Source organism: Centrocercus urophasianus, unplaced genomic scaffold (assembly GCF_019232065.1).
Source record: "Centrocercus urophasianus isolate 14NV4802_14NV808 unplaced genomic scaffold, USGS_Curo_1.0 seq_22, whole genome shotgun sequence".
Classification (NCBI taxonomy): domain Eukaryota; kingdom Metazoa; phylum Chordata; class Aves; order Galliformes; family Phasianidae; genus Centrocercus; species Centrocercus urophasianus.
The window spans coordinates 16,646,873-16,669,436 of NW_024884778.1; the positions used below are offsets into that span (position 1 = coordinate 16,646,873).

General features: G+C 57.7%; 2 protein-coding genes across 4 annotated transcripts; both read left to right on the forward strand.

Annotated features, from left to right (window-relative positions):
* Window positions 1–776: 776 nt before the first annotated feature.
* Window positions 777–8,269, forward strand: SEMA3G (semaphorin 3G). The gene is made up of 16 exons (XM_042823496.1): window positions 777–864; window positions 2,828–2,988; window positions 3,192–3,254; window positions 4,463–4,582; window positions 4,843–4,939; window positions 5,035–5,151; window positions 5,250–5,392; window positions 5,607–5,721; window positions 5,811–5,880; window positions 5,991–6,135; window positions 6,304–6,535; window positions 6,607–6,698; window positions 6,824–6,865; window positions 6,979–7,192; window positions 7,388–7,527; window positions 7,615–8,269. The coding sequence occupies exons 1-16, from the start codon at window positions 777–779 to the stop codon at window positions 8,059–8,061; spliced, it is 2,286 nt and encodes a 761-aa protein (XP_042679430.1). The 3' UTR covers window positions 8,062–8,269.
* A 1,434-nt stretch (window positions 8,270–9,703) lies between these two features.
* BAP1 (BRCA1 associated protein 1) lies at window positions 9,704–21,947 on the forward strand. Of its 3 annotated transcripts, none has more exons than XM_042823764.1 (17): window positions 9,704–9,799; window positions 11,919–11,948; window positions 12,049–12,103; window positions 12,830–12,962; window positions 13,243–13,362; window positions 13,726–13,787; window positions 13,865–14,007; window positions 14,874–14,952; window positions 16,123–16,246; window positions 16,585–16,702; window positions 17,043–17,230; window positions 17,819–17,952; window positions 18,760–19,232; window positions 19,312–19,472; window positions 20,047–20,139; window positions 20,264–20,336; window positions 20,524–21,947. In XM_042823764.1, the coding sequence occupies exons 1-17, from the start codon at window positions 9,763–9,765 to the stop codon at window positions 20,655–20,657; spliced, it is 2,157 nt and encodes a 718-aa protein (XP_042679698.1). In that variant the 5' UTR covers window positions 9,704–9,762; the 3' UTR covers window positions 20,658–21,947. The 3 variants fall into 3 exon arrangements, with proteins under 3 accessions (XP_042679698.1, XP_042679699.1, XP_042679700.1); XM_042823765.1 differs by having other exon boundaries at window positions 19,312–19,418; XM_042823766.1 differs by having other exon boundaries at window positions 18,970–19,232.
* Window positions 21,948–22,564: the final 617 nt, after the last annotated feature.

Sequence of the window (22,564 nt, forward strand, 5' to 3'; positions counted from 1 at the left end):
ACCAGCAGAGTGCTGCCCGGGTGGGATCCCGCTCAGTCTGCGGCACTGGCGCAGTCTGCGGCAGTCTGAGGTTAATCCCTCTTCCTCCTCCTATGGGATCTTCCCAGGATGGCTCTGCCAGACCCCAAAGCCGGCAGCGATGTGCAAGCCCCGGCAGGAGCCCGCACTCATTTGCCGGAGGTACCCGAGGGCTTGGCCCCGCTCCCTGCTCCCACCCCCAGCCGTGCTGTGCCCAGCACCCGAGGGTGCCGCATCCGGTCCAGACGCTGTGCCCACCCCCGGGGAGCTGTGCACGGGGCTGGCCGAGCTCCACCGGAGCACTTCGGTGCAGGTTGGGACCGGCAGAGCTCTGCATGCGGCACGGGGTTCTCACGCATCGCCGGCGCCGGAGCCGGAGCTCGGGAGGCTCGGCGCACCGCCCGCCCCGCGTCGCCGGCTGCTTTGTCCCCGTGGGCACCGCGACGTGGGGACAACCTGCTCCCCGTGTCCCCACCCACCGCGTCCCCGGCTTGTGCTCTGGGAGAGCACCGTGCTCCAGCGGAACAGCACCCCTGGGGGACCCTCCCTGCACCCCATCCTCTTGTCGGGGGGGAAACCCTGCGGTTGCTCCCTATAACTTTGTGGACCGGAGACCGGGGACCCCCTGCGCACCCGTCCCATGGGACGCAGCCCTTGGGGCTCCTGGGGCGGGGGCATGGCTGGGGCCGGGGCGGGCCGGGGCGGAGCGCGGCTCCATAAAAGCATCGGCCCCGGGGAGCGGCGGCCCCGGGAGGAGGATGCGGGCGGCGGCAGCGCTGGGCTGGCTGTGGGGCGCGCTGCTGGCCGCGGGGAGCAGCCCGCCCCGGCTCCGCCTGCCCTACCGCGGTGAGCCGGGCCGGGGGGAAAGGGTCGGGATTGCAGCGGGTGGGATGATGGGATGGGGATCGCATCTCGCTGCGGCTCCGGGGATCCTGGGTGGGCTGTGGGGGCTGTGGAACAGAGGGGAGGAGTGGGGCTGGAGGGGAGCAGCCCTCGTTCCCAGCGCCGGGTGGGGAAACCGAGGCACGGTGCTGGGAGCGCAGTGAGGGCATCCCACGGCTGTTCCCATCCGCGGGGGCTGCCACGATGGACGCTGCTCTCGGGTTTAATTTCATCTCGTCCCGCGCTCCTGGCTGTCCAGCAGAATGCAGGCACAGATTTCAGTCCAGCTTGACAGCCGAGCGGGGTTCCGGAGCGCCCGAACCCGCCCCATGTTGCATAAAGGCGACGAACAGCTCTAAAAAATAAAACAATCCCAACGGCACAAGGCAATTGTTGGGATGGGGAAACTGAGGCACAGCGGGGCCGCTCAGCCCAGGGGTGACAGGTGCCCGTGGTGGGATGGGATCCTACAGCTTCAGGCTGTGGAGGGGGGGGGGGGGCGTTTGGGGTCCCTGGCGGCGCCAGGTGTGAGGTTTGGGTGCTGCTTTGCTGCCTGATGGGCTCTGGCATCACATTGGTCCCACGAGGGCTTGTGGTGGCGGGCGGGTGCCCAGCACCCCAGGGCATAGGGAACCTTTTGAAGCCTTGTTGTTTTTTTTTTTTTTTTCTTTTCCTTCTTAAGCTGATTACTCTGTTCCTCTTCCAAATTGGAAACAGAAGCTGAAATTTCCCACGAAACGAACGAACATTTCAATTAAAACCATTAGGAGCCTCTGAAGCGCCTCAAAAATAAAAACCGGGCAGAGCCAAAGCCTGCTCTCACTTAGCGTGCGCTTGGCTGCGCTCTCCGGAGCTGCTTTTGGGGCAGCAAGAGGGACAGAAGGGACATCGCCCCCTGCGGTGGCACTGCTGGGGTGGCCGTGTCCCCAGCTCACCCCGCTGCCCAGCCCACTCTTTGCCATCCGATCTGACTCCCAGCACTGGGACAATCCCTGCTGTGCATCCCAGGGCATCGTGCCCCCAGCTCCTGCTGTCCCCTCGGTGGTCTCCCTCCCCATGGGGACCCCCGGGCCGCTGACTGTCCCTGGGGAGGGGGCGTGCGGCGCCAGTGTAACATGAGGCGTGGGAGGAATCGACTGGGGCTGGGGAGAAGGGAAATCCACGCTTGAAACAATATAAGCAGCCTGTTGGCTTTGCCGATGTTATTCTGAGCTGGGAAAATATTATTGCTGGGCAGGAACAGAAGGAGACGACGGTGTGTTCTTGGGTTTGGCCCAGGGGAGTGGGGGAGGGGTCAGGGGGCTGGGAGGGTGCTGGGTTGGGGTTCCCCAGGGATTGGGGCAGAGGATCTCAGGGCTGCATGTGTGGGGCTGCTGGCTCCACTGCCCCCCATCCCTCCCCAAGCCCTTCCTGGGGACAGACCCTGGGCCAAGCTGTGTACACCCTAGCTGGGAATGGGGACAGGGCAGCTGGCAGCCCCCTGGGCGTGTCTGGGGATGGCTGTGCCCATCAATGGTCCTTTGTCCTCCTCCTCCTCCGCTCAGGGGCCAGGCTTGGGGTCAGTGCTGCAGTTTTGAGGCTCGGTGAAGCCAAACCCCCTCCCTTCCTGCCCTCTGTCACCCAGGCTGGGGTTCCGCAGAGCTGAGGCTTTCAGTACCCAGTGCTCCACCTTGCCGAGCCCCCACTGCCCTGCTCGGCATCCCAAAGTCGCTTCCTCATCACCTCAGCATCCCTTGATGTGGCCACTCCTCCCCGTTGTGCCCCTTGCCCTGGGACATCTCAGTGCTATGTCACGTCAACCCTCTCCACTTTTCCATGCCGCGATGTCCCTTGGCCCCATCACACCCCATGCCCCTGCTCCTGCAGCATCCCACGGGGTTTTGGGGCCAGCATGGCTCCCACTAACGCTGCTCTCCCTGCCTCGCAGAGCTCCTGGGTACCAACCGCTCCGTCCTTTTCTTTGGCCACCGGGGCTTCCTGGGCTTCCGCTCCCTCTACCTGGATGAGTACCGTGACAGGCTCTTCATTGGGGGCAAGGATGTGCTCTACTCCCTGCGTCTGGACAGGGCCAGCACTGACACCAAGGAGGTGAGCTGGGTCCTGCAGGCATCGTGACTGCCCTGTGCCAGGTGAAGCCACCGCACAGCGAGGGCTCCGAAAGGCATCCCAAAGCAATTAGCTGCTGGGGGGTGGTGGTTCCCCAGCTTGTCCCAGCAGCCCAGAGATGAGGGTCACAAGGTGAGGGGCCCACTGTCCTCTCCACCTGCTCCCAAAGTACCTTTTTGTTCCAGATCTACTGGCCACCACTGCCCGGACAGACGGAGGAGTGTTTTCAGAAGGGGAAGGACCCAGCAGTGAGTCTCTGCAGCTGGCTGTAGCTAGGATGTGGGACCATGGGACTGCTGCAGACATGGGGGAAACTGAGGCAGGGAGCTGGTGGTGATGGAGCACCTGGCTCTGCAAATCCCATCGATGGGACCAGGGCAGCTCGAATGTGGAGGCACCAAGCGTGCAGGAGCAGATGGGCTGGGAAAGCTGAGATAAGAGAGCCAAAATCCACGGGCTGGAAGCCTCCCTGCAGCCCTTCATGACAGAGCATCCATGCATGGAGCTGCGCGTGGTCTCAGCAGGGTGGTGATGGAGGGGTGTGAGCTGCCGTGCTGCTGGCCACCCCCACTCCCCCTGTGTGGGAAACGTGCTGCCCGATCTGGCTTAGTGACCCCATTCCCCTCTTTGCAATTACTTCACATCCTCCCTGCCCTGACCTGAAACTGGAGGACGGTGGGGGGTGGCCATAGCCACCAGGTTCCCTCACCCCACACAAACCCCTCCCGGCAGTGCCCGTCCTGCTTGGTGTGTTTATTTTCCAAGCTCTGACAGATCCAAGCTGGGACAGCCTTGGTTTTCCCTCTTTTTTTTTTCTTTCTTTTTTTTTTTTTCCCTACACTTATTTTTTTTAACTCATTTTGGAGGCTCTTTGCAAAGGGAAAATAAACAGCAGGGAGGCTGGGGGCTGTTCAGCAGCAGGCTCCCAGTAGACACAGGGCCTCACGATGATGGAGTAGGGTGGGCAGCACTGGGAGAGGCTGAGCACAAGGAGACTGTGCCTGAGAATGGTGGGGATGGAGCAAGCCTCCCCGTAACAAGGGCAGGTTTGGGAGAGGATGGAGTGTGCACCGAGCTGGAGGGCACAGGGAATATGGTTGTGGTGCAAGGGATGATTTCTCCATTGCTGGGGAGGAGGATGATGTCCCCAGGGTAGTCATCCCTACTGGTCCTCAGGGGAGAGGACTGTCCCTGCTGGCAGAGCCTGCAGATAGCCAAGGGGCTGTCACAGGCACTCTGTGTCTGGAGGCAAGGGCTGCCATGGGTCTCCGTCTCCCACATTTCCTCCCTTTGTTTCCTCCCCTTCACTCAGTGCAAGCAGAGACAAAATGGGGGTAGGAGCAGCCAAAAGCCCATTCCTTTTGCAATGTGCTGAGGTTCCTGGTTGGTGGAGCCCACCCGGCACAGCCCCGCCATATGGTCCCCACCAGCCTCCCCCTTCCCTGCCTGTCCCCAGACAGACTGTGCCAACTACGTCCGCCTGCTGCAGCCCTACAACCGGACACACCTGCTGGCCTGTGGCACGGGTGCCTGCCACCCCGTCTGCGCCTTCATCTACGTGGGGCACCGTGGAGAGGTAGGGACCTGCTCAAGGCACCATCCCACCCCCATTCTCCTCCTTCCTGTGATGTGAGACTGCCTCTGGGGTCTCTGGACCCGGTGTTTGCCCTGGCCAGGAGCCAGGGATCTGCCACCCCCCTGGCAAACCCAGCTCCTGCTGATGGGTTGCCCCAAAAAGCGTGGGCTCCAAGTCCCATAGGCAGACCGGGGAGTCTGGTAGGGTGAACCCTAGACAGGCTTCCAGTATGCCCCCATTATGGTCCCATCTTCCTCCAGACCCAGCATGCCTTCAGTTTGGATCCCGGTAGCATGGAGAGCGGTCGTGGCAGGTGCCCACATGAACCTGACCGTGCTTTTGCCAGCACCATCATCGGTCAGTTGTTGACCTTGGGGTCCCCTGTGCTGCTGGGCACTGGGACTGGTTCCCATGGCTCGGGAGGGCCGTGGCACTCAGGGTGTCTCTGCCAGGTGGGGAGCTCTATGCTGGCCTCACTGCGGATTTCCTCGGCCGTGATCCCGGCATCTTCCGCAGCACCGGGACCCGCGCTGCGCTGCGCACTGAGGTGGACCAGCGCCTGCTCAATGGTATCGTCCATCCTGTGCCATGGATCTTCCTCACCCATTTCTAGCCATTATGTGAGCTGCACAGATGGCAGCCGCTGCCTTTCTCGGCTCTCTTCTAGACCCCAAATTCGTGGCTGCTTACATGATCCCAGACAACGATGACCGAGATGATGACAAAGCTTATTTCTTCTTCACGGAGAAGGTGGTGGAGGCAGACAGCAAGGAGCACACCATCGTCAGCCGGGTGGCACGGGTCTGCGTGGTGAGATGCTGGTGGCACCGTGCTGGACATGGCAGGGGATAGAGATGTTCCCCTTGTGCCTATTCAGTGCCTGGTTTAGGGGACCTAAAGCCTGGGGTGGTTTCCTGTATCAGTGGCAAATTCCCGAGTTTTGGAGATGGTGAAGGTTCCCAAGCCTCCAGGGGTGCAGAGCGCTCAGTCACGGCGGTGGCCCTGATGCCCCCCATCCCTACAGAATGATGCTGGAGGCCAGAGGGTGCTGGTCAACAAGTGGAGCACCTTCAACAAAGCCCGCCTGGTGTGCTCCGTCCCGGGTCCTGGTGGCATTGATACCCACTTCGATGAGCTGGGTAAGGGAGGCGGGCTGACTCGGGACCCCAGTGGCTCTGTGGCTTTGGGGCCACCAGTCAATCCCAGGGCTCGGGTTGCTCCTCCACAGAGGATGTCTTTTTGCTGAGGACCAAGGATGGGAAGAACCCAGAGATCTACGCACTCTTCAGCACCGTCAGGTGGGTGGCTCAGCCCCAGCCCAAAGGGACATCAGCCCCAGTCTGGGCTGCACAGACATCTCAGAGCTTCCATGCCCTCCATCGATGCACCTGTCACTGTCCCCTTCCAGCCATGTCTTTCAGGGCTCTGCCATCTGTGTCTACCGCATGGCCGACATCCGCGAGGTCTTCAACGGGCCCTTTGCCCACCAGGACAGCCCCCTCCACCAGTGGGGAGCCTACGAGGGCCGCGTGCCCTACCCGCGCCCAGGCGTGGTGAGCAGTTCCCACATCCCCATGGGGGGTGATGGGATCAATCCCAATGGGGTCTCTATCCCCAGAGTGGCTAAGGTGGAGATGATCCCAAAGTGGAATATGGGAAGGGACCCAAACTGGCTCTGATGAGGGGCTGGTTGCCAAGCAGCGTCCTTCCTGTCCCTGCAGTGTCCCAGCAAGACCACCAACCAGCCCCAGCGGCCATACAGCAGCACCAAGGAGCTGCCTGATGAGGTGCTGCACTTTGCCCGTGCTCACCCCCTGATGTACAGGGCTGTGCGCCCGCGGCATCACCGCCCGCTGCTGGTGAAGACTGACCTGCAGCATGGCCTGCGCCAGCTCGTGGTGGACCGTGTGGACACTGAGGATGGGCAGCATGACGTCCTCTTCTTAGGGACAGGTATGCGCTGCAAGTGGCACGTGTGGATGTCTGGTATGGCGTGAGGTCATGTTTCCATTCCCCTCCTCCAGATGCAGGCTCGGTGCTGAAGGTGGTGGTGCTGCAGAAGCAGAGCTCAGCTGTGACAGAGGAAGTTGTTCTGGAGGAGCTGCAGGTTTTTAAGGTGGGCGATGCTCATGGGAATGGGCTAGAGGGATGGCACCACGCTGTTGAGCATCAGGAGGTGGAGGCCCAGGGCTGCCCATGGCAAGGCTAGACAAAGCTTTGCATCTGCTGTTCTCCCTCCAGGCGCCGGTGCCCATCACTCAGATGGAGATTTCTGTCAAGCGCGTGAGTCTGGGGTTAGGGACAGGGTGGGTGACCAGGAGGGGCTACATGAAGTGGGGTCAAGCATCACCACTGGGAGGCAGCTGCTGTCATTGCCATATTGTGCCGTCCTCCAGCAAAAGCTTTATGTGGGTGCCAGCCTGGGGGTGGCCCAGGTGCGGCTGCACCAGTGCAAGAGCTATGGCACTGCCTGTGCCGAGTGCTGCCTGGCCAGGGACCCGTACTGTGCCTGGGATGGCACCGCCTGCACCCGCTACCAGCCCTCGGGCAAGCGCCGCTACGTCCGCCACACCAGCTCTGTGCACCAGTGCCTGGACCAGAACCTGACTGGTGAGAGGCTGGGCTGTCCCAAGATGTCCAGAACCCCTATTACCCTGTCCCACGGTGCCCCAAGGAAAGCTGGAGCCCTCGGGGAGATCTGTCCCTGGTGGGCACTGAAGCCGTGGTGGACACCTAGGGAGGTGATGGGGCGTAGAGTGGCTTGGCTTTGCCTTCACCATGTACACACTTCTGTCTCTGCCCCAGTGGATGACTTGGAGCACGTTGAAGAGAAGGTGCTGTATGGCATGGAGCACAACAGCACCTTTCTGGAATGTGTGCCTCGCTCCCCACAGGCCAGCGTGCAGTGGTTTGTGCAGAGACCCCCCGATGAGCAGAGGGATGAGGTGAGACGCCAGCACCCATCCTGTCCTGCTCCTTCCCTTCTCCCTGCCAAAAGGACAAGGGACTGACCTCATAGCCGTGGCCAACAGGTAAAGACAGATGAGCGGGTCCTGCAGACAGAGCAAGGGCTGCTCTTCCGCCAGCTGCACCGCCGTGATGCCGGGATTTACTACTGCAAGACACTGGAGCATGGCTTTACCCAGACAGTGGCCAAGACAGCCTTGGAGGTGCTTGGGGGCGAGCAGCTTGCCCATGCTACACCCCGGCAACGGGAGGACAGGCACCTGCCCTGTCCTGAGTCCTGGCTGGCGGCACCTGCACCCAAAACGTGGTACAAGGACATCCTGCACCTCGCCAGCTCAGCCGACCGGCAGCGGGTGGAGGAGCAGTGCCTGCGCCTGTGGTGCGGCCACCGCAAGGGCAAGATGGCCAAGGGCAAGCACGCGCTGGCTGGCATGGATGTGGGCAAGAAAGGGCGCGTGGCCAAGCTGCAGGGTGAGAGGATCCGTGTGCCCCGGCAAGCTGCAGCCACTTAGCACAGGGGACCTGTCCTCGGGCAGAGGTGCGGCTGCACGAGGTCCTTCCGTCCCTAGGACTGGCTCCTGGGCAGGTCCTGTCCCCCTCCAAATGGGCTGTGTCAGGGGGACCAAGCCCCTCACTCCTGCTGGGGGCTGCCAGGCACAGGGTCATTGGTTGCCTGAGTGGCGGAGACGCTGGGGAGCTTGCTGGCTTTCTCCACAAATAAAGAGGCCGAGTGTGGCACCAGTCCCTTCTTTGCCTGTGAGGTTTGATCAGGCTCTTTCCATGCCACCAGCATGGCACCCAGGAAACGCAATATCTGCCCTCATAAGGAGAAGCTGAGAATCGTGCAAAAAAGCCTCCCAGGCTGAGTCCCGGCATCATGCAGTGTAGGATGGGGCTCTCATGGCCCCAGCCCAGCCTTTGTGCTGGGAAGCAGAATGGCCTTTGTATGAAAAGGGAGAAGAAGCACTCGGGCAGGCATGGGGCCAGCGCTGCTGCTCCTGTTCCTGGAAGGGACTTGTGGGTTCATCCTCAGCCCCATTTCAACCCTATCTGAGGGAAAGCACAGACCCTTTTGGGGCTGGGCAAGGTCAGAGGGTGGCAATCAGCCTCAAACAGGTTAGACCTATCCCTGGGTAAACACGGGAGAGGCTTAGGGGAAGGTAACAAAGCTAGGGCAATAACGGTGCCAGTGCAGCAGTGGGCAGGGGCTTTGGGGTGGGGACCAAGCTGCAGTACTCCCCAACGCACAGTGCTCCAAAGAACAGGGCCACAGTGCAGGCGCTGCTGGCCCCATGCTGAGGGCCTGGCAAAGTTCTCAGCCGGGCTGATAACGATCTTCCTGCTCCCAGCGCAGTGTGGCCCCACACAATGGTGTGAACCGAGGCCCCACCGGGACCAGCATTGTTCGAAGGCAGAGGAAGGGGAAAGAAAATACTAATAATTGACCCCCAAAATAGCTTGCACAAAGCCAGGGCTGGGCCATGAGATCACTGCTCCTCCCTGCAGCACAATGGCCGCAGCGCGGTGCCTTTGATGGGAGCAAAGTCCGTGGCAGCGCTGCGTTACCCTGCACGTGTCTGAGATATGGGGCAGAGGCTGTGGGGCCTGTGCCGCCACTGAGTCGGTGAGGGGCTGCGGGGCTGACCCCCGCCCCACATGGAGCCCATAGCCAGCACACAGCAGGGCCGTGTGTGGGAGCCGCAGGGTAACAAAGCCCCGGGGACGGGCCCGGCCTGCTCCTATTTTCAGCTGTTTCCTACGGAAGCTGAGGCCAGGCCTGGCTTGCCTGGTGCCTTCAGCCTTCACCAGGCCCCAGGCCTACCCCACAACCCGCTGCCTGGCCGCACTCCCCCACACCGGACGCAGGGCCTGGTGGTGCGCTGCACAGTCCCAGCCAGTCCCCAACTGTAGGGGAACGAAGCCTCAAACAGCGGGGCAGAGCGGGAGGCTCCGGGCCTGGCTGCGGCCTAGACTTCTGCGGGACTTTCGTAGCGCCTCCTCGCCGCCGGGCCCGGCTCCGGCCCAGATCTCCGCGGGACTTTTGTGGCGCCCCCCCACCGCTGCCCGGGACGGCCGCGAGGCGGCGCGCGGTGACGTCACCCGGCGTCGCACGGCGATGACGTGTTGTGCGGGCGCGGCGGCGGGGCCGGTGGGGCCCAGAGTCGGGCGGTCGGCGGGGCCGGACATGGCGGCGCGGGCCGGGCCGCAGGAAGATGAATAAGGGTTGGCTGGAGCTGGAGAGCGACCCCGGTGAGCCTCGGATCGGGGGCGGGGAGTCGGGTCTGAGCGGCGGCGGCCGCCGGGGGCCTGTAGGTGTGGGCCGGGGGGCGGCCTGGAGGCCTCTGGGTGCAGGCCGGGGGTTTCGGACAAGGCCTGGGGGTGGCTGTGCGGAGGAAGAAGGGGTTTGGAGCTCAGCTGAGGGTCGTAGGGGGCTGTGGGCGTTGTAGTGAGGGGTTATGGGTGGGTAAGGGAGGCAGCGAGGAGGGAGGCTGTGAGCGGGTGTGGGTTTGAGGTGCGGGTATGGGGAGTGGGGCTGCAGGAGCAGGAGGGAGGCACAAAGTGAGGCTCGCTGTTCGGGAAGCAGAGGGCCAGGCTGGCCCCAGCGTGATCTGCTGAACCCAAAGGGTTTTGTGGATGCCGTCTGGAGTGCTTTGACTGGGATGCAAAAAATTTCTGTAGATATTCTCATCCCCAAAACACCAAGGATGGCAATCGCCGACTATAGAGTGTGAGCAGAGCTGTCCTAGCAGGGAACACCTCTGGTACGGGGGGACAGGACACTCTGTGGTCACAAAGCACATGGGGGTGAGCTTCGGGTGGACTTCTGGAGTTGTAGGCAAGCAGCCTGGGCTGCCGTGCATCCTGCTTTGACTTTCTGTGCTCATTGAAGGGTTCTGTATGCTGCAGATCTCCAGCTCAACTGAAGTTCTGCTTCTCTTGATCCTTTTACTGATGTGTAGGAATAGCCCAAATCACTCCCATCTTTCTCCCCTTCTTCATCACCGCGATACCAAAAGCAAAACACAGTTTGCACCCTGATGCTTGGGATGGAGGGTGGTTTTCTTGCAAAGCAATCCACCCCCATGCAGTGATGTGTGCAGCTTTAGTACCAGCTTCTCACTAGAGTGCTGAAGAATTGCAGAGTGGCCATTTCTGCCCACTGCTGAGCCAAAGCCGAGCTATTTTTGAGCCGGACCCCAGGCTGTGACAGCTCAGACCTTAGCTGGATGCCAGGCTCCCTGCTGGGGCTGCACAGCTATGTCCCACTGAGTCTGAATCTGTCCAAGGAGATTTCTGCTACCAGCAGAGTTGGCACCTCTGGTGGTGAAGAATTAGTGCTCTCCTGGTGCGCAGCCTCTCTCTCCAGCTCGTTCCCATTATCTTTTGTCCTTTTGGGCACCCAGCCCTGTCTCCTGGCTGTGCTGCTGCCACTCTGAGCATTTGTGGCTGTTTGCATTCACCTGGTGCACAAGCTGTGCAAATCATCACTGGCCACGCTGTGACATACTTGGTGCATTTTGTTGCCCTTGTTTTGCTGTGGTCAGCAGACTGTAACTTCTGAAACTTGAGAGCAAGTTTATTCTCTGCTTTGGCAGCTTTAGCTTTGATGGCAAATCCTCTTGGCTCTTCCCTTCTTGGTTAAATCACTCACATCAGGTTCCTTAAATCTCTTATGCGTAGGAATGTTTCTCTGACTTGAATCCTTATTGGGCTTTCAGCAGCCTTTCTAAGAGAGTGCAAGAAGCAGATTTGTTATTCCAGTCTCGGGCTTGCTAACTCCTCACAGGGGGGTGAACTGCCAGAAAACTGGACCAAGTGCTTTTGCTGTGGCACCGCAGCTGCTGATGTCTAATAGCCCTCCCTGTGTCTGTATCACTCATTATGCCCCTCTGAAACGGGAAATTACGGTCAGTGAGGACAGATTTGGTTCCTCAGAAGAAAGGAAGATGTTGATGAGCCTTTTGACCCTCAGTCCTTTTGTCAAGCTTGCTTTCACTAACGAAAACAGGGGTGGTCATGTTTCAACAGCCCTGTGATCCATTCATTTGGCTGCTTTCCTCCCAGCTGAAGGAATAGCATTGCTTGGGAGCTCCCTGTCCTGTTTGTGGTGAGGATTTGCCTTTTGGCAGGTTGGTTGTGTTGGCCAGTGTGCTGAGCTGGCTCCGACAGCAGGAGGCTAGCAGGTATGGGATTGGCTTAGGTTGTCTTGAGGAAGAGGATGGAGGGATGTGGGAAGCCTAAGTTCTGCTGCTGACCAAGGGGGGGGTAAATGTGGTCTCAAGTCACAGCACAGCTGGAAAAAAAACTGCAGCAGTTTTCTCTCTCTGCACCATGCCCAAACTAACCTGTTGGTTTTGTCCCTTTCCAGGTCTCTTCACACTCCTGGTCGAAGATTTTGGTGAGTCCAAGGCACCTTCCTGGGAAGCTGACTTCATGCTTGGCATTACCTCCAGCTCTTTGTGGTGGGCTTCATACCAGCTTCTGCTCTTTGTTTGCAGGGGTCAAAGGGGTGCAGGTTGAAGAGATTTATGATCTGCAGAGCAAATGCCAGGGGTGAGTTGTGCACTTGAAAGTGGGGGTTCTATTAAGCAAAATGTCTCTCTAGGGCTGAGGGGACTCTAGTGAGGCTGTCAGCACTGAGAACAATGAGCCAGGAGTGCTGGCTCCACTTTGGGACAGGCAGGTGAGCTCCTGCTCTTCTGCTGAATTATCCTTCCTGGCATTATGGGTTGTGATGGCAGGTTGGTCCTGGACACACTTACCCAGAAAGACTTTGTGTGGGGGCACATTCTGGGGATTAATGTCTCTTCTGGCATGGAGAGCTCCAGCATCAAGGCTGCTTGCTTGGAGCGTGGGATTTCTCCATCTCAGTGCTTTGAAACTGCAGCTTTCTTAAAAGTTGTTGGCTGATGCCCTTTTGGAAATGAATATGGGATATTTATAAGAGAAGGGAATTGTTTGGAGGCTAAGCAATTTTTCAGAAGGCTGTGGAGTGCCTGAGTGCCCAGAGGTGGATTTTGCCTCCTATTTCTCTGTCTTGAGACCTGTCAAACCCCTGGGTTTTCAAGCTCACCCGCTGTCCTGAGCATCAGCATGGGAGTGCCCTGGGTAACGGGGCTCTTGTGGTAGGGACGGTCACTTCTGGTGACGTGTGGCTGGTAGTTCTGCTTTCTCTCTCTCTCTCTGCCTGCAGTTTGAAGCAGGTCTCTGGCAGCGGGCAGAGCAGCCCCACTGCAGTGGCCTGTCCATCGTGGTGCAGTTGCTAACATCTCTCCACAGCCCCGTGTATGGGTTCATCTTCCTGTTCAAGTGGATTGAGGAGCGCAGATCCCGCAGGAAGGTCTCTACCCTGGTGGATGAGACGTCGGTGATCGACGATGACATCGTTAATAACATGTTCTTTGCTCACCAGGTAGGCTGAGGGCGAGGAGAGGGAGGCAGGTGTCTCCTGTGACACCTCAGGGAGAGCTGGACCCCAGAGAAGGCTGAGAGCCTCTCTGCTCTGTGGGCAGCTTCTCGTGTGGCTGTGGCGTGCCTCGCTGCATGAGGGTGATCTCCCTTCTTTTGTGAGACAAGGTGCACCTCTAGTTGATGCTTTAGAAGTGGTTTCTGCATACTCACCTTGTCACTGATTATCAGTGACTGTGGAGGGTTGTTTCCTCTGTTGAAGCCATCCTTGTGTTGCCCTGCAGCTGATCCCCAATTCCTGTGCCACCCACGCCCTGCTGAGCGTCCTCCTGAACTGCAACAATGTTGACCTGGGCCCCACACTGAGTCGCATGAAGGATTTCACCAAAGGATTCAGCCCTGAGGTAGGGATGGAGGCTATGCAAGGGTGACAGGGCGTCTGTTTCCTGCTCCCTCTCTGGACCGTGCTTTAGCAAACTCACTCCTTTCCAGCCCAAGCCTGTGATGCAATGTGCTCCTCCTGCCTTCAGACCTGTCTTGAAGTCCGTGCTTCTCTCCAGCTGTAATTCCCTTTGCTTCTCTTTCGCAGTCGTGTGTTTGTCTCATTCTGGGTCTTCACCTCGTAACTCAGCAGAGGAGAGGCTGTGCCTGGAAGCTGCTCTTAAAGCCCTGTGTGTGGATGGAGGGAGCAGGGAGCTGACGGGGGAAGCACTTCCTTGGTTTCCTTTTAATTCTCTGTTATTTTTCTCTCTTGCTCTTTGCTGCAGAGTAAAGGCTATGCCATCGGCAATGCCCCTGAGCTGGCCAAGGCCCACAACAGCCACGCCAGGTGAGTGAGGGGTTCTCCTGCAGCTCAGTTCTGCTGGAGCAGGCTCTGCACTGACCTTTTGCCCCTTGCTGTCGCAGGCCGGAGCCACGGCACTTGCCAGAGAAACAGAATGGGATCAGTGCTGTGCGAACCATGGAGGCTTTCCATTTTGTCAGCTATGTCCCTATCAAGGGACGGCTGTTTGAGCTGGATGGGCTGAAGGTTTATCCCATTGACCATGGTAAGAACCCTGGTTTGTCCATGAGTGTATTGTTTGTCAGTTACCATTAGCTAGTGCTAGTGAAGAATTATTCCAGATTTGTCCTGAGTGTTGATAGCTTTTGGAGACTTTACTCTGGGGGCTATAAAAAAGAAAAAAAAAGAAAAAAAAACCAACAGCAGCATAGGAAACAATTACTGCATTGTATTCTGCATTGTATTTTCCAGCCTTACTGTGTTCCTCCCATGTTGCTGAGGGCCATGAAGTCCTTCTGCTGCTCTGAAATAACATGGTGTCGCAAGCAGAATTTGTCTCCTCACCTCCTTGCTGTGTCAAATAGCCTTTGTGTGCTGAGGCCCAAGGTCCCCAATGCTGATCCCAGCAGAACTGCTTGAGCTGCTACCCTTTCTTACAACCTGACCACTTTGCTCTGTCTTTCAGACACTTTTTTTTTATCCCAGCTAGGACTTCTATATATCAGGCCCCTTGGAAAAGTATCCACTTAAAGAAATCTACTTACATTTCTTACAAACCGGAACAGATTCAGTGGGAGCTCAGCTCCGAAGCAGGGATTTCTTTGGACTTTGAGATCACACAGCCTGCAAAGTGTGTTCTATAGGATTCAGAATTTGCCTGGCTGCCCTGCTGATGACTAATGTTTTCCATTCAGTAGGCAGAGGCAAGGTATACAAGCCATCTTGGCTGCGTGTTGCTAACAGTGCGGTCCTTCTGGTCCCATCCTCCTTCTTGTCTGGGTCTCTTATTCCTTGAGATGTAAGGGAGCCATGAAATTGCCTCGTGGGGCAGCAGGATCCCTGCTTGATGCTGTCCTGTCTGAAGCAGAAGCTGTGGCCTTCTTTGCTAGTTCTTGCTTTGTTTTACCACAGGGCCCTGGGCTGACGACGAGGAATGGACAGACAAAGCCAGGAGAGTGATCATGGAGCGCATCGGCCTGGCCACTGCAGGGTAATGTCCTGGGCTCTGGTGCAGGCACTGCCTCATCTCCTTGGATCAGTTCTGCTCGTGTCTGTGCGATGAGCTGTGGAGGTGGGGGTGAGGACATTGCTCAGGGAGTGGTGCAAGTGCACCACCAGCTTGCCTTCTCTTCCCCTGCCCCAGAGTGTGCAGACAAGCTGCACTTAGTAGAACGTGGTCTCTACAGATTGCCTCGTGGACAGGAGTGGCCACGTGAGGTCTGTGTTGGCTGAGTCTGTGGCCTTCTGCAGTGTGGGCAGGAGCCTGAGTGCTGAGGTCTGCAACATGGGGAAGAAACAGGAGGAACTGGAGATGTGTGTGGCTGCAGGGCTATGAAGGTGTTGTGGTGCAGAGAGACAGGCTCTCTAGGAAGGGCAGCAGAGGAGGAGAGGAGGAGCTCCCTTTTAGTCAAGGGAGCAGCTGGAGTGCAGGGAATGGGGATGGATGAGCCAAATGAGAACTTAAGGGTCAGGACTAAAGAGGTGGCTGTGGGTGACACTGTAGTGAGTGTCAGCTGTGGCTGCCTGACCAGGAGGAACAAGTGGGTGAAACTTTCTACAGACAGCTAGAAGTAGCCTCTTGTTCACAGGCCCTGGTCCTCATGGGGGAATTCAAGCATCCCAGTGTCTGCCAGAGGGCAGATATCAATCTTGACGATTGGGAAAGGTACCTGGGGACTGCAGGAAAGAAAATGTCACTCCTGCCTTCAAGAAGGGCAGGAAGGAGAAGCCAGGGACCTATAGGCCAGTCAGCATCACCTGAATTCCTGGGAATGCGATGGAACAGTAATCCTGGAAACCATTTTCAGCCACGTGAAGGAGACTGTGATCAAAGGTAGTCAACGTGGATTCACCAAGGGAGAATCAGGCCAGAGCAACGTGGTAACATCTGTGGTGAAACAACTGGCTTATAGATGAGGGAAGAGATGTGAATATTCTCTGCCTTGACTCCAGCAAGGCTTTTGATGCCACCTCCTGAGATTTGCATAGAGAAGCAGATGCATTATGGTCTGGATGAGCAGATGATGAGGTGGATTGCAAACTGGCTTCATGGCCAAACCCAGAGGGTGGCATTCAGTGGCACAAAGTCTGGTTGGAGGCTGGTTATCAGCAGGGAGCCCCAAGGCTCAGTATGTCTGACATCTCCTGTAATGTCCTGCAGGGAGCCATACCACGACATCCGTTTCAACCTGATGGCAGTGGTTCCTGATCGGAGGATGAAATATGAGTCTAAGCTCCATATCCTGAAGATGAATCGCCAGACTGTGCTGGAGGCCCTGCAGCAGGTGGGGCAGCCCAAGCCCTGTGGGAGTGCAGGGCTGTGATGGCAAATAGGCCGTGCTGTCAGGGCATCTCACTGAGCTGTAGGTACCTTGGGTGGTTGGTTCTGTGGTGGTTTTTTGTATGCGTGTGTCTTGAGGGTGACCTCTTCCCAGAAAAGGAGATATTGTTGCTGCTCAGCCTTTTGCTGCTCTCTTGGGGGTTAACCATAGGGTTGCTGGCTGATCAAATGCTTGGAGATCAGCTTACTTCAAGAGTTCTCCTTCTGCAGTGCTCTAATGGGAGCGATTGGTTTGAACCCCCTGGTCCAGCGGTCACTTCCAATCTGTCTTTTGCCTTCAAGCTTATCCGAGTCACTCAGCCTGAGCTGATCCAGTCCCAGAAGTCTCAGGAATCTCAATCTCCTGAAGAGGCAAAGCCAGCCAACAGCAAGACTGTGGCCCCAGAGAGTACCCATCCAGGTAGGCTCCCATTCCAGAGGTGCTGTGAGCCATTCCAGCCTGCTGTGGAGCAAGCACTTCTTGGCACTGGCTGATGACAATCTCTGGCTTACCTAGAGCTTGAGGAACTTCTATGGTCAGCTTTACTTTCTTTTCTCCAAGCCCAGTTGACCAGTTCTGTTGTAAGCCCCCCAAGTACCGGGAGGAGGGACACAAAGCTTGAAAAAGGGAGGACTTGTATTTAAGAACACTTCTAACAGCTGGAAGTAGAATGGGAAGTGGGTTTCATAGAATGAGAAAGGGGTGGCAGAGGATATTGAGTTAACAGTGATGTCCATGAAAGGCTGTGCTTGCATTGCAGACAGCACTGATGAGCCTGCCAGCCAGGGCCACACCACAGCCACGCAGAGCCCACCCACCAAATCAAAACCAGTGGCAAAGGCATCAGCGAGCAGCATCAATGGGGTGCCTCCAGCAAACCCCAACCCCATCGTGCAGAGGCTGCCAGCCTTCCTGGATAACCACAACTACGCCAAGTCCCCCATGCAGGTAGGTTGGAGCTCCAGGCCAGAAGTGGAAAGCTTGGCTCAAGCCAGATGTACATCCAGTCCCCCAGCTTCCCAGGACTGCTGCTGTCAGCAGGCCTAAGGCCTTCCTCCCAGCATGTCTCCCCTTGTGCTACCCAAGCTGGAAGGTGGGAGGGTAAAAAGCGACCAGACAAAAGACACTGGCTTTAACATGGATCCCTTAGCTGTTGTAGTTCACTGTGTTGCCTTGGGAACTTGGGTCCTGGGATGAAGGGGGCTGTGCAGGAGCAGAAACAAACACACCAGATCTGAGCATAAAGGCTGTGTGTGAGCAAAACCCAAAGGAAAGAGCTTCCTGTGGGAACACTTGAGGAGCTGCTGTGGGAGGAATGGGGAAGATGTAGGTGACGAGAACAGAGCCCAGCTCCCTTTTTTTCCTGCTGTCCTGGCTGTACACAAACCAGCAGGACTTAGGCAGACCTAAACTGTGAGCTTGGGTTCCTTTGGGCTGCTGATGCTCTCTCAGGCCCGTGGTGCTTGGATGGACCATGGACACTGTCTGCTGGGCTCTTCCTCCTCACCCAACTGTTGGAGCAATGGTGTTTTGCAGGAGGAGGAAGATCTTGCAGCAGGAGTGGGTCGCAGCCGGGTCCCGGTCCGACAGCACCAGCAGTACTCAGATGATGAGGATGACTATGATGATGATGAGGAGGAGGAAGTTCGTAACACCAACTCAGCCATCAGGTAACAACTTGAGTTGAGGGTGGGGGGGGGGCAAAGGAAGCTTAGTTTTGTGCCCAACCCTTCTTCATGGCCTGCCTAGCTGACCCTGCTGGATTTCCTGGTTACTTTTGGGGTGGTGGGGCCTAGCCTGAAATCATTTCGTAGCTGATCCATCACTGTACTTTTTGGTTGGATGGCAGAGGCTGAGCTGCATGTAAGGATGCCCAATAGCTAATGAAATGAACACGCTCTGCCTGGAGGCTTCATTTGCCACCAGTATAACATGATGGAAAGCACAACAGTGACAGCAGAGAAGAAAATCTTAGGCTGCTGCAAGTGAGGATTTGCTCAAATGCAACAGCCATAGGCACAAAATAAAGGAAAGAAGCTGCTTACCTTCAGAAGGCATCAGGTACACAGGGATTTCCAGTAAGATACCCTCACCTCCCCCTTCCAGCCCTTAAATGAGGTTTAGGAAGGGGTGGATCCTGCCTTCACCCCTTCCTGTTACTTAGGTACATTGCATACACCTGAGCTCCTCTGGGTTAGCCCTACCTTCCCACAAGCTGCTCCACCACTGCGTCAAGCCCTGATTTACCATTTCCACTACAGTCACCATGGGGGGATCCCTGCAGCTCAGGGAGGCAAGCTGCTCCCAGAAAAGCTGTTGGCACTGGGGGTGACCTGGAAAGTGTTCCAGGCCTCACATCTCAGGTCATCTCAGCAACATGGCCTCAAGTGCTGAGTATGGAGCTGGCGGTGCCTGTGCTGCTGAGCTGGGCCCCCTCCTTCCAGCAGCATCACCTTCCCTTCTGCGTTCCTGGGCAGGTACAAAAGGAAGGGGCAGGTAAAGCAAGAGCACCCAGCGGGGGCCGCGGATGGCCAGCTCTCCGTCCTCCAGCCCAACACCATCAACGTCCTGGCTGAGAAGCTGAAGGAGTCCCAGAAGGATCTCTCCATTCCCCTGTCCATCAAGACGAGTGGTGGTGGAGCTGCTGTGGCCATTGTCACTCACTCCCAGCCCTCTCCCACCCCCAGCAATGAGAGCACGGACACCGCCTCCGAGATCGGCAGCGCCTTCAACTCCCCGCTGCGCTCTCCCATCCGCTCGGCCAACCCCACGCGTCCCTCCAGCCCCGTCACATCCCACATCTCCAAGGTGCTGTTTGGTGAGGAGGACGGCCTCCTGCGCATTGACTGCCTGCGCTACAACCGGGCCGTCAGGGACCTGGGGCCCATCATCAGCTCTGGGCTGCTGCATCTCACAGAGGACGGCGTGTTCTGCCCGCTGGCTGCTGCAGGTTGGTGCCAGCTGTCCCCTGCGGTGGTGGGACCGTGCCCTCTGTTGTGGCTCCTAATTCTTCCTTCCCTTGTGTGCAGAGGGGGGGAAAAGCTCCCCCCCTTCCATCAAACCCGGTGAAGAAGCCCAGGTCACCATCAAACTGGACGAGAAGGAGGGCAGTGAGGCCAGTGGCAGCAAAGAGAAGGTGGGACTTGGCAGGACCAGTGATCACCCTGGGGGGGAAAAGTATTCTCCCAAGGTGAGTTTTGTGCTGCAAAAGCCCTAGGGACGTGGAGCCCCCTGCGCTCGGCCAGAGACGCAGCAGCACTGGCAGTGACTGAACCACATGCACACGCTGTCCCACTCGTGCGCCGCTGCGGCCGTGCCTCGAGGCACAGGGCAGTGCAGGTTCTGTGCCGTGTGTCATCCTGAGATCTTCTGTGTTGGCGGTGGGTAGAGCCCCTGCCTCCTGTGTTTGAGATGTGCTCCTTCGGGCCGGAGCCAGGTGGGGCCTTGCCCAGGTCCCTGCCCTCCGGCCACCAGCACGACCAGGCTTGGGCAGCACCAGCACATATAGGGCTCCCTGCAGGAGAGCTGTCTAGAAAGATGTCTTCTGTTGGTTAGTGAAGCAAACCAGGGCTGGGCTCAGGCAGAATGAACCAAGCTCAGAAGTTCCCTATAATGTACTGTTTTTGCCCCCTGCCAAGTGTTTTTTACTCTTTGGTGAATCCCAGCTCAGAGAGGAATGCCCCCCGCTCACCCCGTAGCTCCCCTGCTGGGTGCTGGCATGCGGGTCTCCATCTGCTCACGTTTGCTCTGCTTGATCCCGGCAGGAGCTGCTGGCACTGCTGAAGTGTGTGGAAGCTGAGATTGCAAACTACGAGGCTTGCTTGAAAGAGGAAGTGGAGAAGAGGAAGAAATTCAAGGTGAGTTTGTCCATGTATCATTTGCATTGCTGGCTGAGCTTCCTGAAGGCTTCTGTCTGTGGCCACACTGATGGCAAAGCACAGGGCATGTGGTTCAGTTGAGAGCAGCGCAATCTATTTGTAGATCGACGACCAGAGGAGAACCCACAACTATGATGAGTTCATCTGTACCTTCATCTCCATGCTGGCCCAGGAAGGTAAGACACAGGCAGCAGAGCACGAGATTCAAGTTCATCTGGGGCCTGCACCACTGGGCTGCGTGGAGCTTGCTGTGCTTTGAGCTGCGCTCCAGCATCAGTGCTGCCAGCTCTGAGCCCCCTCTGCTGTGCACAGTGGCTGCTTGCAGCTCGGCCTGCAGTGTGTTTGCTGCCTGTTTCCCTGCAGGCATGCTGGCGAGCCTCGTGGAGCAGAACATCTCCGTCCGCAGGCGGCAGGGGGTCAGCATCGGCCGTCTGCACAAGCAGAGGAAGCCGGATCGCCGGAAACGCTCCCGTCCATACAAAGCCAAGCGGCAGTAGCCTTGGGGTTGAGACTGAGAGCAGCTCACCCTCGTGGCTCTGGGCAGTGGCACATGGATATATGTTACCCTTTGCCTGAGGGAGAGGGACCCCAGCGAGAAGCCTTCAGCTGAGGTGGAGCCTGGGGACAAGCAGAAATGGGGTTTTCCTCCGAGCCCAAAAGGCAGCAAGGCCTTGTCTTGAGGAGAGCCCTGCGGCCAAAGGCGAGGCTCAGTGCCTTGCTGCCTGTCTGGCTGTGGCCACGCTCAGGTGCCTTGGGCCTGTCTTGGGGCCGTGGCTGGTGATGGGAGGAGGGGAAGAGCCCACCTGGCCGGGGGGCTGGGCACCACGGGGGCACCGGGGCTGCTGATGCGAGGCTGTGCTGGCCGCAGCTGCCTGGGGTTGGTGCTCTGCTGTGTCCAGGCCTTCAGCTCTGCGCTTCCCCAGGACCCTCACACCTGTGTTTTCTGTTCTTTACCTTCCTTGACAAAATTGATTTTCTGGTTCTGACCTGCTTTTTGGCTGTGGCTGAGCGAAACAGCTCCTGGACAGAACCGCTCTCCAGCACTGTGGCCCTGTGTGACCCCATCTGTGTGCCGATCCCCTGGGGTGGCAGTGCCACCTGTCCCCAGGGCTAGAGTCCCCCCTGGACTTTGTCCCTAGCTTTCTGTGGTGGTGCTGGGAGGGCAAGTGGCCCTGCTTCTACAGCTGCTCTGCTAGGGACCAGCAGTGTGGCCCTGGCAGTGCTTCTGGATCACACACAATTGCTCCTTGTTCCCAGAGAACTGTGAATAAAGAACGCAAGGTTGGTGGCTTGGCCTTGGTGCTGGCGGGCTGGAAGCTGGACCTGGAAGTGCCTGGTGCCCTGAGCGAAGCCTTTCAGTGTGGGAAGAGGTGACGGGAACTTCATTGGCAGGCAGAAATGGGATGGAGCCCAAAGCTGCTTTTCTTGCCCAAGCAGGCTGCAGTGCAGGAGCTTGCCGGCCACGCAGACCCCATCCCTGCCCCCCAGCCCCCTCTGTTCTCGCAGAAGGTTTCTGCCCTGTCCCCAGCAGCCGGAGGTTAGCGCCTGTTCTGATGGGGGAAGAAGTAGCTGTGAGGGGGGAAGAGGAACAGCTGCAGGGGGGACTGACTTTGCCAAACGTGCAAATTTGTACAGATCTTGACTGTGGAATTTTTTTTTTTTTTTTTTTTTTTTTTTTGTACTTGTTGAAGGAAAGAAAATCCTTCTGTTTCTTCTTGCTGTGTCTCATACCAAGTGCTGTATGTAATGGATCTGTCTGAAGGAATAAAGCTCTCCTGTAACAGTCACGGGGGGAGCAGTGTGCAAGGGAGGGGGGAGGTGTGTGTGTATGCAGCTGGGAGCACCAGAGTGAGAGGAACCCCCAGGGCCGGGGGAGAATTGCCAGGAATAGGAGGGGGGCTGGGCTGAGGCTGAAACACAAGCAGGGAGAAGAGGCTACCGGGCCTGATAAAGCCAGAGACTACGACTCAGTCCTTGTCTTTCACACTGGGACATGTGCAAGTACAACAAGGAGACTGAAAGATAAAAAGGGAAAGATGTTAGAGGCTGAAGGGATCAGGAGTGCAGGTAGCGTTCCCCTCTGACCTCCAGTGGAGATAGGGACCTGACAGGAAGAACAAACCAGGCATGTGGAAGATGGGAAGGTGATGTCCAAGACAATCAGCCTGGCTTCATCAAGGACAGATCATGCCTGACCCATCTGGTGGTTGAGTCAGTGGAGTGATGGCTATGGTAGAAAAAGAAAGGGCTTGTGCAAGGCTTCTGACATGGTCCTGCACTACTTCCTTATCTCTAAGTTGGAGAAAGATGGACTTAAAGGCTGGACTATTCAACAGATAAAGAATTGGTTGGATGGCTGCAGTTAGAGGGTTGTGCTAGTGGCTCTGTGTCCAGGTGATGAGTG

Coding starts and splice junctions, on each gene's coding strand:
- SEMA3G (XM_042823496.1), top strand. CDS start 777: ATGCGGGCGGCGGCAGCGCTGGGCTGGCTGTGGGGCGCGCTGCTGGCC. Junction 3,255..4,462: donor AGAAGGGGAAGGACCCAGCA/GTGAGTCTCTGC, acceptor GCCTGTCCCCAG/ACAGACTGTGCCAACTACGT. Junction 4,940..5,034: donor TTTTGCCAGCACCATCATCG/GTCAGTTGTTGA, acceptor TGTCTCTGCCAG/GTGGGGAGCTCTATGCTGGC.
- BAP1 (XM_042823764.1), top strand. CDS start 9,763: ATGAATAAGGGTTGGCTGGAGCTGGAGAGCGACCCCG. Junction 16,247..16,584: donor TGCTGGAGGCCCTGCAGCAG/GTGGGGCAGCCC, acceptor TTTGCCTTCAAG/CTTATCCGAGTCACTCAGCC. Junction 17,953..18,759: donor AACACCAACTCAGCCATCAG/GTAACAACTTGA, acceptor GTTCCTGGGCAG/GTACAAAAGGAAGGGGCAGG.